Source organism: Ambystoma mexicanum, chromosome 4p (genome assembly GCF_040938575.1).
Source record: "Ambystoma mexicanum isolate Mex_15411 chromosome 4p, UKY_AmexF1_1, whole genome shotgun sequence".
In the NCBI taxonomy this organism is placed as follows: domain Eukaryota; kingdom Metazoa; phylum Chordata; class Amphibia; order Caudata; family Ambystomatidae; genus Ambystoma; species Ambystoma mexicanum.
Genome location: NC_090927.1, coordinates 100,692,837 through 100,711,574, shown reverse-complemented (window position 1 = coordinate 100,711,574; position 18,738 = coordinate 100,692,837). Strand labels below are relative to the sequence as shown.

General features: G+C 47.6%; 1 protein-coding gene across 2 annotated transcripts in view; it reads right to left on the bottom strand.

Annotated features, from left to right (window-relative positions):
* Nucleotides 1-18,738, bottom strand: part of IFT172 (intraflagellar transport 172) — a 1,218,930-nt gene that overhangs the window by 1,119,397 nt on the left and 80,795 nt on the right. Inside the window, exon 1 of one of the 2 annotated variants that reach the window (XM_069605451.1) lies at nt 12,457-12,611. The exons of the other annotated variant lie outside the window; for it this stretch is intronic. Within the exon in view, the coding sequence (XP_069461552.1) occupies nt 12,457-12,495 (39 nt within the window). The 5' untranslated portion in view covers nt 12,496-12,611. Of the gene's footprint in view, nt 1-12,456; nt 12,612-18,738 lie in introns of those variants that run through there. 2 annotated transcript variants of the gene reach the window in all.

The following is an 18,738-nucleotide window of genomic DNA, read 5'->3' as shown; positions in this document are numbered from 1 at the left end:
ACGTCTACTCCTGAGGGATCTTCTGTTCAGGTGGCTAGGGAAGGGCCACCGCTTTTGGATCCGGACCCTGGGGTGGACGAGCGAGGGAGGATCACCTGGGCAGAGGGTCCTTGGGGATTGGGGAGGGGGCACCAGAGGGTGAGACATGGTATCCCCCCATTTCCTGACAGTGATTTACCTCACCCTCCCTCAGCCTTTGTAGGATATTGTTACACAGACCCTGTTTTTCCCCTTGAAGTCAGACCAAGTACTGAGAAGAAGAAACTAACCCCGTGAGAAATGAAGATTACCCATAGGAAACACTACTATAGTACTGGGACGAAGAAGAGGGAGCCTGAAGACTATAGAACTGAAGGTCAGGCATGTCCTGTTAATTGGACTAATTGGGGTCTCGCAAGTGAGCCTGGGACTTTACACCTGCAGCCCGTTAGGTGGAGTCCACAGACAGTCAGAGAAATGGAGGGAGTTGGAGAGCAAGAGAGCAGCAGGAGAGCCACCTCAGCATGTGGGAAGCCGGAGGAGAACGGGACGCCGAGACGCTCCAGGAAAGCAGAGTGAGAGAAGCTGTCATAGCGTAATTGTTTTGAACATTCCTGCTTGAAGCTTGGGGAAGGGAACCCCAGAGCTCCTCTGGAACATTGTTGTTTTGGTGAAACAGTGCTTAAGCTTGGGGAAGGAAACCCTTTTGGAACTTTGCGGTTGAAACTGTATCCTGAACTTGTGAAGTGCACTAGAGACTGCTCCAGACTTAACGTTGAACACTACTTAAGTTGGAACATCCCTATTCTACATTTCTGTATTAGACGTGGGGGCAAGCATAGGTTTTGACACAGACAGGCGAACCCGGTGAGTTTGGGTAATAGGTTCTTTATTAGCGGGCCTGTGCGGAAGAACTCCCAGACACAGCCGCTAAACGAGCTCTCTCCAACCGTCCGCCTCTGTCTCACGAGCCAGCTCAGAACGTGGAGAGAAAGCTTGTGAGTTAGGGGCGACGGACATGCAAAGAAATACACAGCACCTTACAAATCAGTATTTCAAATCATTACATATCTTCCCCCCTAAAACGAAAACAAAATAAACCCTGAAGAAACAAAACATGACAAGCAAATACCCAGAAGCACAAAGAAACAACTGGAATACAAAAGCTTGCCAACAATAGAAACAAGGTTACAGTAAATGGAGTATTGCTTAACGCACATAATCACGCAACCACCCCGGTTTGTGCGACCCTCTTTTGAGAGACAGCTCCTTCCTTGGCACTTGGTCACACCCCACCATTAACATTTGTCGCACCCAACTCAGGCACAGGTTCACTCAGACCACCACCAAACCGCTCTTCATCCTCACCCGTAGCATCATTACCTGCCACACACCCCAAATCTATCATCCTTGCCAACCTGCCCTTCGACCAAACTTCTCCACCTTCCAGAATGAAAACCCCTTCCCTCACCGCAGAAATCCTTTTGGGGCCAATAAATTTGCTCTCGACACATTTGTGCATATACCCAGGATTCTTTATGAGTACCCATTCTCCTACTCTCCAATCACGAACCTTGACACACTCCCTCCTGTCAAACTGCTCCTTGTTTGTCCCTTGACCCTGCCTGATGAGTTTCATGATGGCATCCCTGTCCACCCCAAATGACCCTGCCAATCCCAACCAACCCGGACAGAGCCTGGTTCCTGGCTCTCTGCCCTTGTGCGATACAAAAGGAGAAACCTTAGTGACAGCATGCAGAGTGGTCAAATAACCCCACATCATGTGGTCCAGAACCTCCCTCCATGGCTACCCCGTGTGTATAGCCAACTGGATCCCACCCTTTATGTATCTATTAGCCCTCTCCACGAGCCCACTGGCCCTCGGATGATACAAGGCCATCCGGGTATGTTGAATGCCATAACGTTCCAGGAATTTCCTCATAAACACAGAGACAAACTGGATCCCATTGTCAGATACAATTAAGGAAAACCTTTTCCAAAAACAACACTAAATCCTTAGCTGTTACCTCCCTAGCAGCCTCCCACTCTACCCACTTAGAATGAAAATCCACAAGAAGGAAAATATACTTAAAACCATCACCTAAGCCTGCGACCGGTCCCAAAATGTCAACCGCTAACTTTTGCCATGGTTGAGCAGGAACAGTATGGGTAATAAGTGGTGTCTCCCGCACCACTGTGCTCTTATCACTCAACTGGCAAGAAATGCATTTCTTAACAAACCTCTCGGCCATCTTGTCCATCTGTGGCCACCAATAACTATTCCTCAACTTCCTCTTCGTGGTTCCTTCCCCAGGATGTCCCTGATGTGCTATCTCCAGTAAAGCAACTCTAACACCTTCTAGAGGTACAATGCACATACCCCTTCTCAACCTTCCCCCAATGATACTTAATTCCTCCCGTACCCCCACCAAACTTCAAACTTCTTTTCCAGTACTGCCTTGTTGGGCCACCCTTCCAAGTCCACTCTTTTATACTCTGTAAATCCTTGTCCAAATGTTATCCCTGTTCCCATTCCTCACACCCCACATAAACCACATCAAGCTCTGCCACAACACACTGCTCACTCTCCTCCACCCTTTCCTCATGCTCCCCTGCAGTGGACATCCTAGAGAGACAATCTGCTACAATGTTTTTCTTCCCAGGCAGATAACTCACTTCAAAATCATAGGCTTGGAGACCCAAAACCAATCTGCTTATTCTAGGAGAGCTTAAAGCCCACCTCCCACTGTCAAAAAGTTGCACTAACAGCTTGTGATCAGACCTCACGATGGATCTCCTGCCCCACAAGAAAAACTTGAAATGGTTGATGGCCCAATACATCGCTAGAGCTTCCCGCTCAATAACAGAATAATTTTCCTCAGCCCCTTTCAAAGACCTGGATGCAAATGCTATTGCTCTCTCAGTATTGTTGTTATACTGCATAAGGGTTGCACCCAAACCCAAGATGCTAGCATCTGACAAAATACTCCTGTCTCTCGGATCAAATTTTCAAATTGAGGGCGCCTCAGCTATTCCCTCCTTGATCTTGCAAAATACCTCCTTACACCCAGCTGACCACTCAAATGTCATGCCCATCTTCAACAAAACCCTTAGGGGTGTGGATATCACAGCAAAGTCTTTAACAAATTTGTGGCAATACTCCGCTAGACCCAGAAAAGACCTCAGTTGGTCCTTGTCCAATGGACACAGTGCCTTCTTGACAGCGTCCACCAAACTTAATTTTGGTCTAACCCCATCACTCGACACCACATGACCCAAATATTCTACACTCTACACAGCCAATTTACATTTCCTCCTCTGTACCGTCAAACCTGCCTCTCCCAGTCTACCGAGTACCATTCTCAACACTTCATCATGCCTCTCACTCGAATCTGCAAAGATTAAAATGTCATCCTCAAAAACGACAACATTAGGCACACCATCCATTACTGTCTCCATGACCCTTTGGAAAACTGCAGCTGCTGACGCCAGTCCAAACGGCATGCAACAGTATCTGAAGGTCCCTTCAGTCGTCACAAACGCAGTCAAGTGTTCACAGTCCTCTGAAAGTGGCACTTGATGATAAGCCTGAGATAAATGAATCACGGAAAATACACTAGCATTGTTCAGCGTTGACATCTTTTCGGCGATAATTGGAAGAGGGTGACAACCCACCAAGATGCTTCTATTCAGGTCCCTCAAATCCACACAGAGTCTGATTTCCCCATTGGCTTTCGTTGCGATCACCACAGGAGACAGCCACTCTGAGCCTTCGATTCCTTCAATGATGCCCTTCTGAAGTAAAGACTCTATCTCTACCTTCACCTTGTCCCTGAGGTGTTGGGGAACCGGTCTCACTCTGTGCACCCTAGGAACTGCTTCCTTCTTAAATTTGATTTCATGTTCAAACTAATACAGCCTTCCCAGATCCTCTGAAAACACCTCAGGAAATTCCTTCTCCCACCTGTCTCCAACTTCCGCAATAGTGATGGGGAACTTAGCGCTGGCTTGAATGCGGATGACCAATATGCGCTGCTCGCTCCATCCTAGGAGCGACGACCCTTCTCTGGTCACGTAAACATCTGCATCACAGCTCCTTCCCTTGTACTTAATAGTGGAGGAATACTTCCCCAAAACATCAATCTTGACATTACAATATGCATATGGTACAATCCCGTGCTCCTTTAACTGTTCAAGTTTCCCATTCACTCAGTTTTCAAAAGTTTGTTTTGACATAATTGTCCAAGGTGAACATCCACCTTCATTGTCACAACTCTTCTGTTGACCAGAAACACATTAATGGGCCCTTTCCCACTGCTGGACATGTCGCCCACCTCTAAGACATGTTTTGCTTGTATGTGATGTGACCCCATGGTTGTTCAGGACACCTTCCACTAGCTTCAACATTCTCAACTGGGGAAGATTCTCGGCAAACCCTAGCAAAGTGCCCCTTCATTTTGCACTTCAAGCAATTCACATTCATAGCTGGGCAGAACATATTTGTGGAGATGTGACTATTGCTTCCGCATTTCAAACACTTGACTTCTCTCCCGGCAGTAAACTTCTTGTTATTCTTGATAGCAGCGACCTTGTTAACTTGCTTGTCGATTTTCATGCTTGACATGTACTTGGAGGATTGTTCCATGCCCCTGGCAATCTCCACAGCCTGTTCCAAAGGCAGGTCTTTAGACAGCAATTTTTCTTGTACACGACTGCTGTTCGTACTGCGCACAAGCTGGTGTCAATTGGACCTGAGATATCCTCGTCAGAGAACGTTGTTTCTGATTCTCCACCCTCCCCTAACTCCTTACCTTCTTCTTTCCTTTCCGTACCCTTCTCTCCTCTTCTTCTAGGTCGCTCCTTTTTTTAGTGTAGATAAGGAGGGCCATGGAAGGAAGCCACTGTGCTACCCAAAAAGGGTGCCCGGGGCCCCCCTCCGGGAACGCCAAAAAGGGGAAAAAGCCCTAAGGCACAAAAAACCCCTGAGCGACCCCTGAGATGTAGTCTTGAGACGGGGCCAGGCAGAAGAGATGGTCGGCAGAGAAATCCTGGAGGAGCTCCGGAGGAAGGCAGTCACTTGAGGAAACAGTAGTCGGCAGTCCAATAGCAGGCCAGGGTCTGGTACACTGAAAGCAACTGTAGAAGGTGTCCAAGCGGTAGAGTAGACAATCCGAATTAACAGGTAGGGATCTGGTACACAGGGATTCCAGCAGGAAGAAGAGAGGAAGCAAAGGAAGGGATGAGTACTGGAAGACAGAACGGAGAAAAGGTAAGGAACACGGAGTGAAGGTAAGATGGGACGGGGGGTGGGCTAGAAGACTGGAGGGAGAGTAAAAGGGGAATGAGAGGAACGGAAATAACAGGGAGAAAAGAGCTCAGCGCAAAAAGGAACAGGCTAGAAGGAGAGGAGAAAGGAACCCGATAGGGATCGGGGACCGAACAGAGAAAAATACACAAGCGTGAAAGCTGCAAATAGCACAGAGCGTAGAGCACTCTCGGAACTAGGAAACCGGAAGCGTTGCAACGCGTCCGCGGTCCGGAAGCGGAAGGCTTTAAGCTTCTGCGTCGCGTCAGCACGCAACACTAGAACAGTGCTAAAGGAGTACGTGACGGGTTGCGGAGCGTAAGATGTGCTAGTATCTGCGCTGCCAGCGGCTCCACAGGCTCCACCTGCCTCGCGGCATGACAGCTGGTCACGTATAAGCGAGTTGGTAAGCGGTCCAAGGTCACATGTGTGGCTTAATGTCCTTAATCCTGCAATGAAGCTCTCAACGGGTTCGTGTTGTTCTTGGGCTCTTTCAAAAAACGTGTGCCTCTAAAAAGTAATGTTCTTCCTCGGTTCAAAATGACTCTGCAGCTTCCTCTCTGCAATAGTGTACTGGTCCACATCTCCCTGGCCCTCTTGCCCTGGCTCAGGCAGCCCGTCAAACACACTCCTTCCTTCTGCGCCCAATTTGTGCAACAGGAAAGCCTCTTTTCTGCTTGGCGCGAAATTATCCCCCCCTATGGCAATCAGATAGGTATCGAAAAGCTTCTTCCATCCATTCCATCTGATGCTCGGGGTACCTGGCTGGTAAAAAGGGTGGAGGCGGGGACATGCTGGCAGCTGCCATGGCGGAAACACAACGACTGGGCTGGAAACTCCTTCAATAGAATCAAAGCGGTGTAGGCTCACAATGAACCCTTTAGAGGGTAGCCAGTCCCCCCCGAGAACGATACTCAGGCAGTCTTACTCTGCTCTACTTAATACGCTCCCCTCCACCCCCCGCACCCCCAACAATGATGCTCAGGCAGTCTTGCTCTGCTTTAGTTGAATTGCCTTTAATTCCTCCAGACCTTTATAGGCCGTTCCTCCCTGCCTGTTGTCTGCCTTGTCTCTGTAACGAACTCCTGCAATATCTTACAGGCTCCTTCTTCCCAGCCCGCTTCCTTCCAGTGCTCCTATAACAGGCTCCCTCTACTGAGCCTGTTGATGGTTTACAGGCTCCCTTTTCTCAGCCTGTTAAATTGTTGCCTTGGCAGCGTTCACGTCGGTGCACGCTCGCAGGTGCTTTACTCAGCTCGCGAGCGTGAGGCTGTCTGCCTGGTGCTTCACAAACTACGGCCAGTCTGCCTACACAGCACTTGCTCTGCGCCCCCTCACCTGCAGAGACAGCGAGGGCGTGCTGTCTTCGGCGGCTGCTGGCCAGCCTCTGGTCCAGATGCAGCCCGCTTGACTTCTGCCACCGCCAACGACCTGCCGCAATGTCCGCAGCAGGCCTGCTACCCTCGTCGGCACATGAAAAGATGAGGCGAACCCGATGAGTTTGGGTAACAGGTTCTTTATTAGCGTGCCTGCGCAGAGCACCTCCCAGACACAGCCGCTGAACGAGCTCTCTCCAACCGTCCGCCTCTGTCTCACGAGCCAGCTCAGAACGTGGAGAGAAAGCTTGTGAGTCAGGGGCGACGGACATGCAAAGAAATACACAGCGCCTTACAAATCAGTATTTCAAATCATTACAAACTTCCAAGTCGGCAATGAGCGGTCTAGTCCTTTTTGGACCAATCAACCTGGGAAGTTTATAAGCAGCAAGAACGGTGAGAATGGGGTCAGCCGTGGAAACAGGTTGGCAGTCATCTGCGGAAGCAGGTTTACAGACTGCTGGATGAGAGCAGACCTCTCCAGGAAGACGTTGTGGCAGACTGTGGCAGACTGAGGGTTCGAGGAACCCGGAATGATGCATAGTGTATGCAGCGGGAAGCGAGGCTAAAAGGAAAGTGGACGCCTGTGGGGGAATACGGCCAATGAACCACCGTGACCAGGGAACGCTGCCAAGTGAGGCCGAGCTGCGAGAGATGCATCGGAGGTAGGAGCGAAGCCACAGAGAGCCGCTGCGGAGAAGGACCGAGGCACTGCAAGAGAAAGAGCAGCCGGAAGTCTTGCAGTTCTAAGAATTATGTTTGGCACTAGGGTTCATGGTAGATGTAGGTACTAAAAGGTAGGAGGAAGATGAAGCAGCTTTGAGCTGTTATTTGCGGCTAACTTTTTCAGATAAAACTCTGGATCTCCAGTTTTTCATGAATGAATTCACTGAGCGCACACAGACTATTCGCATTTTTGTATTCTATGTTACTTTAGGCTGATTGCTTTGTTACAGCCTCCAGCCTCCATGGAACGGGTGCTGCCAGAGTGCTAAATGTATCCAACAACAGAACACTTTTTCTGTATTGAACATCTAGTAAAATGTATATTAGGTGGGCGCTGGGTTTCATAGAACACTGCATCAAGTTTATTTCTATTAAAAACAAGGACAGCAACTATCCTCCGGGAGTACACTTTGAAGCGTGTCATGTGAATAATGCCACACTAATAAAATGTTTTGCACTGGCACAGATTCCGGAACATTAAAGGGAATCGAGAACGAAGACTCAGGAAATTGGTGGCCAAACACATCATTGAATTGAATACAATGAAGCCTGAAGGTCACAATTCAGATGAGGAATTAGCAGTCCATTTGTATGATTATTGAATTTCCCTCAAAACAATACAATACTGTGGTGCTTGTATCGGGTCATTACATGTGTTTTGTGTTTGGTTAAGCCAGTTAGACTATAGGTAATGTAGGTGGAGACATGATTCAGCGTGCTTGGAGAGAGTTTCTCGAAAATTAGAAAACAAAAAGTTTCTTAAAAAGGTTCCGTCTTGAATGTTTTACTGTATCTTAGCACAAAAGCACTTTAGGAGGTGTTCAAGATAGGTAGGTGATGAAACGTGGAGGACATGAGCTGTATAATGAAGTAACTGGCATGTTTAAGCAGCAGTGAACCCTGGTTTTATGTCTAACGTTTGAAAGTGAGCTTGTGCAATTGTAATAATGGATCATCGTGGTGTCAATGATATGTATACCTATGAGTATCTAATGCTGAAAATATTTTGTATATGGTTCAGTTTGTTGATTAAGATTTGTCAATTGGTGAATTTCAGAAATGCACTTGTACACTTTATTAAACAGAGGTTTCAGTAATGTGCGTTGTACGATCAAGAGGGTGCATGTTTATGGTATTGATAATATAGCTTTCACTACAAGATGTTTAATATTTCTTTTAAAGCGTAGCCCACTTGGGCGGAATTCGAGTGAACAGTATCAGTGAAGCAGGCTGCCGTTCTTTGGGCAGCATTAGTTTCCTGTTCAAGACAGGCCCCTAAGACAGTATCAGATGCATTTACATTGTATTCGAATTTAAAGTCCGTTATGTGACAGGGGACAGATACTGTTGATTGTATAGTATCTGTGACAGCAACCACTCGGTTTTGAGTAGTTTTCAGTGGAGAGTAGTCATCAGGAGCTCTCTCGTCTTTCTAATAGCAGCTCCATGAGCGAGAACGATGGCACCTCACCATGTTTAAAAGGCTGCCGTAGTTGTAGTACTATTAGAGTGGATAGAGAACCACATGACTTGTGTGCAGGAGAGACAGAGTAGTTGCTGCTAGAACTAAAAGAAGGCCCTGATTGAACATAACTCAGTCTGGCGAAGACCCTGCACTGGAATGAACGCGTGAGCGTATGCAGTTCCGTCAGAGGAACTAATGCTGTTCTGTAAGTGCATGGTGGTCGCACGTTTTATGGATTGTCTGTTATGAATACATTTCTGCACTAAATGTGACGGAGTAGCTGGGCATTTTTCAAGTTGACCAATACACAGTGCTATGAAGAGATGGCTACTTGGTACTGGCCACAGTTTTTCCTTGTTGGTTAGCGGTTTTCTCCGACTGCACCCATTGGCACTCTCTGTGTAGTAGGCGGAGCACCACGTTTGAAGAAAGTGTTTTTGAGATTATATACATCCCTGAACTATAGTTAAGTGCGTAGCCAGTTCCATAGGAAGCCCGAAAATTGAATTGCTAATAACTTTTGACTTGCAGGATGGATTTAGCTGATATTTTGCAAACAAATGTATGTTGCAGGCCCCCCCACAACCCCTACCCCGAAAGACCCGGAAAGCAAAAATACGCTATTTTCGGCCTACTTGAACACAAAAAAACGAATTGCTGCCTTTTCATTTCTGAAAAGCCCCTCTGCTGCAGGGGCCTGTGACATACTCTGCAAAAAATCAGCCAAACCAGTCATACGAGTCAAACATTATTAGCAATTCGATTTTCGGGGTTCCTATGGAACCTGATACTCAACTTAAATATAGTGAGCACCAGTGTGGCCCGAGGTACTCCGTTACCTAAATAATTCCGTATTTTACAACGTATTGTGCAGTGTATATCATTGTGTATTTGTCGGTATTAATTACTTTGGTATCAGCCCAAAAAGTGAAGCCTGCCTGCTTTATATTCTGTTACCAATCAAAAAAGTTTTGGTCTAACTTGAAGGACACCAGTTTTCAATTTAGGAGAGGTCTCCTAATGCCCGACACTGGAGGGCTGTGGAAAAAAACTCCCTCAAAAGCACTTAATTACCATGGGACAGCAGCAATAAAGATTTAAGAGGGGTACAGGGAGTAAAAATCACAGTAGGATACAAATTACAGTAGGGCACAACGGAGCAAAATCCTGTTAAGGCACAAATTACAGTGCGACACCAGGGAGCAAAATCACGGTAGGGCACAAACTGCAGTGAGACACCAGGGAGCAAAATCGCAGTAGGACAGGGCACAAATTGCAGTGAAATAAAACGGAATAAAATTACAGTGGGACACCAGGAAGCACATTCACAGTGGGGCACACATTAGGGTGGAACACCAGACTACAAAAGTACAGTGCGACACCAGGGAGAAACAAAAATCACAACAGTGCACAAGTTATAGTGAGACAAGAGAGCAAAAAATAATAGTGGGAGTCCAGGGATCTAAATTACAGAGGACAAATTATGATGGCACACAAAGGAGAAAAATCAGCGCAGGACACACATTACGGTGGGTTACCGGGGAGAAAAATGATAGTGGGGATTCAGGGAGCAAAAGCACAGTAGGACCCATGTATTGATGGGATGCCAGGGAGCAAAATTATAATGGCACACACGGGAGCAAAATTACAGTAAGGAACAAATGATGTTGCGACACCAGAAGAAAAAAATAAACCTCACAGGAGGACACAAATTATAGTGGGATATCAGGGACAGTACAGTGTCATCCATTAACTGATTGTAGAGTAGTCCAAGATATCTAGGCTAGGGATTGTGGCAGAATATGGCATGGGTGACGCAGGGAACAGGCAAACAAGCGTCACCCTTTACCTTTGCCCGTCGCCAGCTGAACTGGGGGAGGGACCAGGGGTATAGACGGTCACGTTACCTGCTGATGACCAATTGCAAGGAATGGATGGGGATGCTGGGAAGGGATTGGGGATCGTGGGGCTGGTGAAAGCTGGTAGTGATTTCACGGTGCTGCTAGAGTATTTACCAGAGATGCAAGTGTCCTTCTCTGAAACCTGCTTAACACCCAGAGCCATCTTATTTACCACTGTTGCACTCTAAGTGATTGCAATATTTTATTTATTTCCATTTATAAAGCGCACAAACTGCCCTCGGGCATCGAGGCGCTGTTACAGCATTTTGACTTGGCAGCAGGTTAAACATAGTTACAATACTTATACAGGGTATATTTCAACTTCAGTGATTTCACGTGATTCATATATTCCAAAAAAGGTGAACATGCTGCATAAGTTGTGCTATAAGACTTACTGTTAGTACTACTGCGAAAATAGAAAGTATTATAGGATTAGTGGATCACATTGGGACTTAGTTGTCATCAACAGTCAACAGGCTTGGAGCACCAACAATGCAATATACAATACCGTGAAATGTGTTCTTTATGTTTTGTTAAAAAATAAAATGTACACAGAGACAATCAGGTGGGAGCCCCCCAGGGTGTGGTCCAGGTAGACAATCCACAGTTGGCCATCCATTGGCCCACCACCCAAACTCTATTTCTTTCTTCCTCCTTGGATAGTTACTTACAATAGCCCCTCCCTTGCTCTTGTTGGTTAGACCATTATCCCTTCTTTCACTATTTAGTAATGGGCTCATCTCCCATTCGTTGAATTACCAAATCGTGTAAATGTTTGGTTGGATGCTACGAACTGCACTGGCGACTGGGTGATTACTTCAGTTTCCGCCCTCTTGTGTAGTTGAATAGTACGAGTGCACGCGTCTTTATTAGAACCACACCCTACTCCCAATATGGTGGCTGGGTTTATTTCCCCCAGCGTTCGGGTATCTTATCGTGTCTCCGATAGTTGGATTGTTCCATCCTCCTGTGTTGTTGGACTGAGTCCTTCACAACAAACACTTGTGTACAGGCCCCTTATAAATGCCATATCATATCCTATCTTCTATCCCCTCCTCAGTCCTCAATTAGTTGGAGCCCATCTCTTCTCTTTCTTAATCACACTCATGGGCGTAATTTTAGGGGGGGGGCATGGGTGTTTGTCCTCCCCAACTTTCATGGCACAGCATTTTGTCCGCGTTCATTTGGCTGGGGCACCTTTTCTTCAGATGCCATGTCCCTCCCAACATTTGCAGCAAAGTTACTCCACTGATCACACTTTTCTAACAGTTTACTCATCCTTTACTCGTGCACTTCTCGAGCTTGTATTGGTACTGTCAGGGTAATATGATGTATTTACCCCCATTTCCAAACCCACGTTCAACACAATATGTTGTACGCTGTCAGCCATCGATCATATGAGGATAAAGGGAAGCACTGCTCATTTTCTCTCATAGTGTGCTTTCTATGTACTGGAACCCCCCTGACTTTTCATCACACTAGTCGTGTGGAAGATCTCCTTAGCCTACATGGCTTGAGCACCCCCTATTGTTGATCATGTTTCAGATGTCCTCTCCCCTAACCTATTTGTCAGGAGCCGGGCTCTGGGTGGGTTGCCCTAGGCTCCCTCTGGCTGGGATCCCTTGAGGAGTTGTCTAGGCCACCATCTCCTCCCCCCCCCCCTTAACGTAGGGCTCCCTCTTCCCCCGACAGTCGTCCCCTCACCTGCGGGGTGAGCAGGGTCTTCATGTGCTTGAGCTGCATCCTGCTGTCTCCCCTCGAGATCCTCCTCCGCTTTCCTTTCCCCTCCCACTCCTCTACAGTCCTTGGCCTTCGTTGGGCCCAAGCACCGCCCCTTCCATGGTCACCTCGGCAACGGAGCGTACACAAATCCGAATGGCGCTCGCCGATGACGACACTGGCAGGCGCGCCCTGAGCACCAGGGCAACAGGCTGTAGCTTAGCTTAGCCGGCAGACTGGCGTCGCCGCCGCGTGACAACCGGAAGCGGACGCCACATGCTGTGCTCAGTTTGGCGCCGCTCCTCAAGGATAGAGGCAAACGAGTAGTTCATTGTCAACTTAAAGCTTTTTTGGGAAGTCAGAGCCTTCCTTGCTATACCACGTGGTGCATAACTCTTATTATGTATAAAGGAAATACTTTTAACCCCGGGAGGACAGCTCAGTGGCAACGTGCTCGCATTGGCAGTAAGACGACACACAGCAACACAGGTTCGATCCCCGGGTATATGCAACTAAGACAACAACAGAACTGTTGAATTTCGACGGGAGTCGGAGACAGGAGCTGGAATCAATGATGTACAACAAATGAATCGGAGCAATAATACGCGGGAGCCTGTTCAATGCTTCTGAACGCTTTAATTAACGACGCGAGAACCGCCTCTGAGGCGGTAACCCCGCCTCTTCCCTTTCTGTTGGACGCAGCCCACTAATCAACATGCAACAATGGAAATGGAATCAACACTATTATGGACATAGAAAGGGGACGCAACATCTCCCCGCCACTTAAAGTAGGAGTGGACTCTAGTTCATTTCTTCTATCCATCGAGTGGGCCTGCGTATAGTCCGTCTGATGGGCTTTGCCTTGGGGTCACTGTCCAGTTTGCTGAAGTGTCACTATCGCTGTCATCAGCGTCCCTTTCTTCCCTTTGATATTCAGGTTCCACGTCTTTTCGTGGTAGTTATTCGTGGTAGATTCTCCAGCAGGTTCTGTATCTCCTTCAAAAGTTTTAAAGAATGATGAGTTTCTCGTGATTGTTCCATGCGGGCTGGCTGCTGTTATCATGGATCTGTTGGTGTGGGTCACTTTCATGGGTTCAGGTCTGAACGCGGGTGTGTCCTTGGTGTTTTGTTCTTGTCGTACCAACACCACGTCGCCTACTTGAATGTGGCAAGGTTTGGCTTATCTCCTTTGATCCGTGTATTTTTTTGTCTTTTCTTTGCTCTCCTTGTCTCTTGTTCTGGCATCGTCGGGGGTGGACGGACACGGGGATTGTGAGGAAGTTGTGTTCGTTCAATGCGACCAAACATTAAAGTGGACGGACACTCACCCGTGGTGCTGTGTGGGGTGTTCCGATATTCCCTTAGTAGCGTGCAGATGGCTTGCATAAATGACCCATTGGTGATGGAACATACTTGCAGTGTCCTCTTGAGGCTGCTCATACATTTTTCAGCCATTCCATTGGCTTGCGGCCACAATGGTGTTATTGTCCTGTGTTGGAAACCTAGGTGTTCTGCAAACATTGCAAAATCGTGTCCACTGAACGGCGGCCCATTGTCTGACTTCACAGTTGAGGGTATTCCATAATCGGCAAATGTCTTGTCCAATGCAGGTATTATGGCCTGTGCGCTGGTTGAGTGTATGAGATGTACCTCAGGGAAACGTGACATTTCATCCACGATTACTAATGCATACTTTCCATTGGCTAGAGTTCCGAACATGTGGACTGCCACTTCGTCCCACACTTGCAGGGGCGTTTCAGATGGCCGGAGTGGTGTTGGGAATGTTATTGGGGCTACTGCTTGGCATGTGAGGCATCTGCTTAGAAGACTTTCCCCCTGCTCATCCATTCTTGGAAACCAGACTTTGGTCCTCAATTGTCTTTTTGTGGCTACTATTCCACGATGACCAGCGTGAGGTATGTCCAGTATTTGCTTTTGTAGGCTGTATGGAATTGCGAGCCTGTTCTCTTTGAGAAGCAGCCCTTCCGGGGACACGGACAAAGTGTGTTGCACAAGTTTGAAGGTGCAGAGTTGTTCTTTCTCTTGAGCCGATAGGCCCGAAGCTTTCCGATCCTTCACGTGCCACCGGCCCGATTGTATGCACTCCTTTACTATTGGCAAGAGTTTGTGCCTGTGGCTTCCATGAGTTATGCTGTGGAGACGTGCTTTGGGAGCGCATTGTTGACAAGGAAGTTGACGTATTGATTTGCTTTAGTGGATTGCCGTTCTTCTTGTGCTGGCAGTGGGTATCTCGATAGAAAGTCTGCAGGGTTGTTGTCTTTCCCTGGTCGATTAATGATGGTAAAGGAATACTCTTATAATCTCAAACCCCATCTGGCAATGCGGGGTGGCATTTTGGATGTGGGTTTTCCATAGATCGTGGTTAGGGCCTGGTGATCTGTGATAATGATGAACGGGCGCCCGTACAGGAATAGATGATAGTGCTCGCACGCCCATACAACTGCAAGACTTTCCTTTTCAGGTTGGGAGTAGGTGCACTCTGCAGGTGATAAACTTCGGCTTGCGTAGGCCACTATGTGTTTAGGTGAGTTCGGTGGTGCTCCAGGTCTGGATTGAGCTAGTATAGCGCCCATACCTACTGGACTGGCGTCTACGGTGAGTTCAATTTCATAGGCAGGGTCATAATACGCCATGCATGAGGCTGATGATATGCGCCGTTTGATCTCTTGAAATGCTTCCTCACATTCTTCTGTCCACTGGAACTCTCGATCTTTCCCTGTGAGGAGCCTTAGTGGTGTGCTCACTGATGCAAAATCTTGGATATATCTGGTGCAATAACTAGCCATCCCTAGGAAGGAGCGTATGGCTGATGAGGAGGTGGGAGTGGGGGCATCCACTACTGCTTTCACCTTCTCCAGATTAGGACGCATGCCTTTGTTCAAGAATATGTGTCCAAAGAATTTTAACGTGGTTTTACTGATCTCAAACTTCTCAGGGTTGAGCGTAAGATGGGCATTTTCTAACGCCATGCAGACTCTTCTTAGGGTGTCATCATGCCTTTCTTGTGAGGTGCCGAATATGAGGATGTTGTCACTATAGTTCAGACAGTGCGGGATGTGTTTGATTATTTGATGTATTTCGTTCTGGAAAATTTCAACAGCGGATGACATGCCAAAGCTTAACCTCTTGTATCTGAAGAGGCCCAGATCAGTTGAGAATGTGGTGATATATCTTGATGAAGGATGGAGTTCAAGTTGATGATAACCTTTGTTCAGGTCGAGCTTTGAGAAGATGGTGGCTCTGTGTAAAAGATGCATCATATCTGTCATGCTTGGTGCTAAATGTCGTTCCCTTTCTATGGCCACATTAGGGGCACGCATGTCTACACAGATGCGTATGCTTGATGCGCTGTCTTTCTTCGGTACAGGTACTATTGGCGAGACCCATGGTGTGGGGCCAGACGCTGGCTCGATGATGTCCTGTTGTATCAGCGAATGTATTTCGTCTTCAACCTGTCGCTGTATGTTGAGGGGAATGCCCCGGTAGTGCTGAGCTATGGGAGGTATGTGCGGGTTGATATGTAGTTTGATTTGTCTATCTTTTAGGCAACCTAGTCCTTTGAATGAAGATGGAAACATCTTTTGGGTCATGTCCTTCGCGCTGGAGGTGTACGCAGACATGATTTGGTACATGATGCTGATTAAACCCATTTGTATGGCTGTACGGAAGCTTAGGATGCTTCCTCCGGGTACTTCTCCTTTGATTACATATATTTGCACCTTTTGGCTTTGTTCTTTGTATTGGCACTTAGCGGTGAACATACCTTTGCAGTCCAGCGGTTTGTTGGACCCGTATGGGTATATTAATGTATCAGCCTTCCGTAATTCCTTCTTTACCTCGAGAGCTTTGTATACTATGTCACTTATAACATTAACTGTGGCACCTGTATCAATCAGGAATTCCAAATTTTGTCCGTTTAGTTGAAGTAATAGCGTTGGGCTGTATTCAGCTGCTGTGTCATTGCCGATGGCATGCACATATGCTCGTTTCCTCTCCCCGCTGGATGATGATGATCTGGCTGTTCTTCTTTCTTGTGGTGAATCATCCAGGTATCTGATCCTTTATCTGGGCTTGCGGTGTGGGAAGTTATGTCGACTCTTGCGATGACTTGAGGTGTCTCTCCTTTCTTCCCGCCACCGGGTAGATGACATGTGTTCCCTGGACGAGCGGGGTGAGCGCTGCCTGCTGGGCGCGGTGGATTGACTCGAATATTTGCGTGGGCTTTCCCGCCTTGAGTTTCTGCCATCTTGTCTCCAGGATTCTCGGTTGGTTCCCGCACTTTGGAAGAATTTTATGTTCTTGCAGACGGACTGGAAGTGGTTTTCCCCTCCACATTTGTCGCAATGATGGCCAATCGCAGGGCATGGTCCTACGTGGAGAAATCGGAAACCGCATCTGTAGCATTTCTTTTGATCTGACGAGTCAGCAGGAGTGCGAATGGGGCATACCGTTGCTGTCTTGACGTTCTGTGTGATGGTGATGTTTCCCAGCGACTCAGTTTGTAGCGTTAAAGCTGCGTCAGCCCTCGCTATTTGAAGGATTTCTTCCACAGTTCTGCTTTTCTGTAACAGTTTTTTGCGAAACTCAGGCGAACCACACCCTGCAATGGCCTGCGATTTAAGAGCCTCATCGGTGGAATATTTGTCAAAGTCACAATATTTTACTCTTTTTCTTAGTCTCATGACAAAATTGTCCATACTTTCTTCTTTATCTTGGGTAGTTGTGTGAAATACATGTCTCTCATAATTGACATTTCTCAGAGGTGCAAAATAAGTGTTTAATGAGTCAATTATGCCCTCAAATGAGTCAGTGTTGGAATCGAGCATTTCAAAAACGATGTCACGGACCGTAGGACCCAGTGAATGAAGCAGGATTCCTCTCAGACGGCGTTCCTCTCTGACTCCAGAGGCGTCAATGTAAATGTTGAGTTCTTTTAGCCATCCGGCCCACCTGGGTGCCAAACTATTAGTGCCTGTCATATCAAAATGTGGCACTGCTTGCAGTTGTAGTGATTCTGACGTACCTTCCTCTCTGCTGCTAGCCGCTCTGGGGGTGGAACTTGCTTGAGGGCTTTAAAGGCCACTGTCAGCGTTATCTTCCGACATGATGGTGTGCACGTGAGATCTGCTTTGCTGTGAAGTGCTCTGGGGCCGTTCTCACCCTGTATTTTCACGTGGCCAGAGGAATGTATTGTAAAATTTCGAGTTCGAGGGCCCATGTGATTTATTAGCGAGTCCGTGTCCTGGGCTGTGATTTCCTCCGTGGCGGTGCCTTGGATAATGGGTGCACAGTCGAGCGGGAGCCTTCTTACTTCAGCTGCCTAACTGCGAAATTGTCACAGTGATGGGAACAGCAATTTCCTCCGTGGCTGTGCCGTGAATGGATGTATGCGCAGGCGAGCAGGATCCGTCTCACTGCTGCTGCCCGAGCGCGGAGTGACTCGGTAATGAGAAGCGGCAAAGAAGCTGTAGGCCTGCAGCCGCGGCCTTCCCGCCGTGTTGTAAACGCGGTCGGCGGGTTCCACTGGGCTTGGCAACCCAGTTAAGATGTCCTCGTCGCCATTGTTGAATTCCGACGGGAGTCAGAGGCAGGAGCTGGAATCAATGATGTACAACAAATGGATCAGAACAATAATACGCGGGAGCCTGTTCAATGCTTCTGAACGCTTTAATTAACCACTCGAGAACTGCCTCTGAGGTGGTAACCCCGCCTCTTCCCTTTCCGTGGGACGCAGCCCACTAATCAACATGCAACAATGGAAATGGGACTTAATTCCCAATCCACAATATTATGGACATAGAAAGGGGACGCAACAAGAACAAAAACATTTTGTAACAGCGACTCGATGCCCCGGCTGTGTGAGCGCTTTAAAAATGTAAATAAATAATGTTCATGATTCTGACGCGAGCACCGCACCGTGGACATGTCATCAAGTGCCATTACCTCCATGTCCACTCTTCCTCGTCCCAGTACTTACCTCATGAGGCCCCTGCCTCCGACACAGGACCTTCTTCTATTTCTTTAAATCCCTATAACTCATCCCCCACATCATAGCTCTCAACTCACCTGCTTTTGGCGGGTGTCACCCGCCTTGAAAGCAGATGAATCACCCGCCAAGTCCCTCAAGCGCCCATTCACTTCTATGGGCCTCTCACCCGCCAAAAAGAAAATCGGGTGATTTCACCCACCTTCGCGACAAAAAAGGTTGGGAGCTATGCCCACATCCACGTCACTCAGTTTAAATTT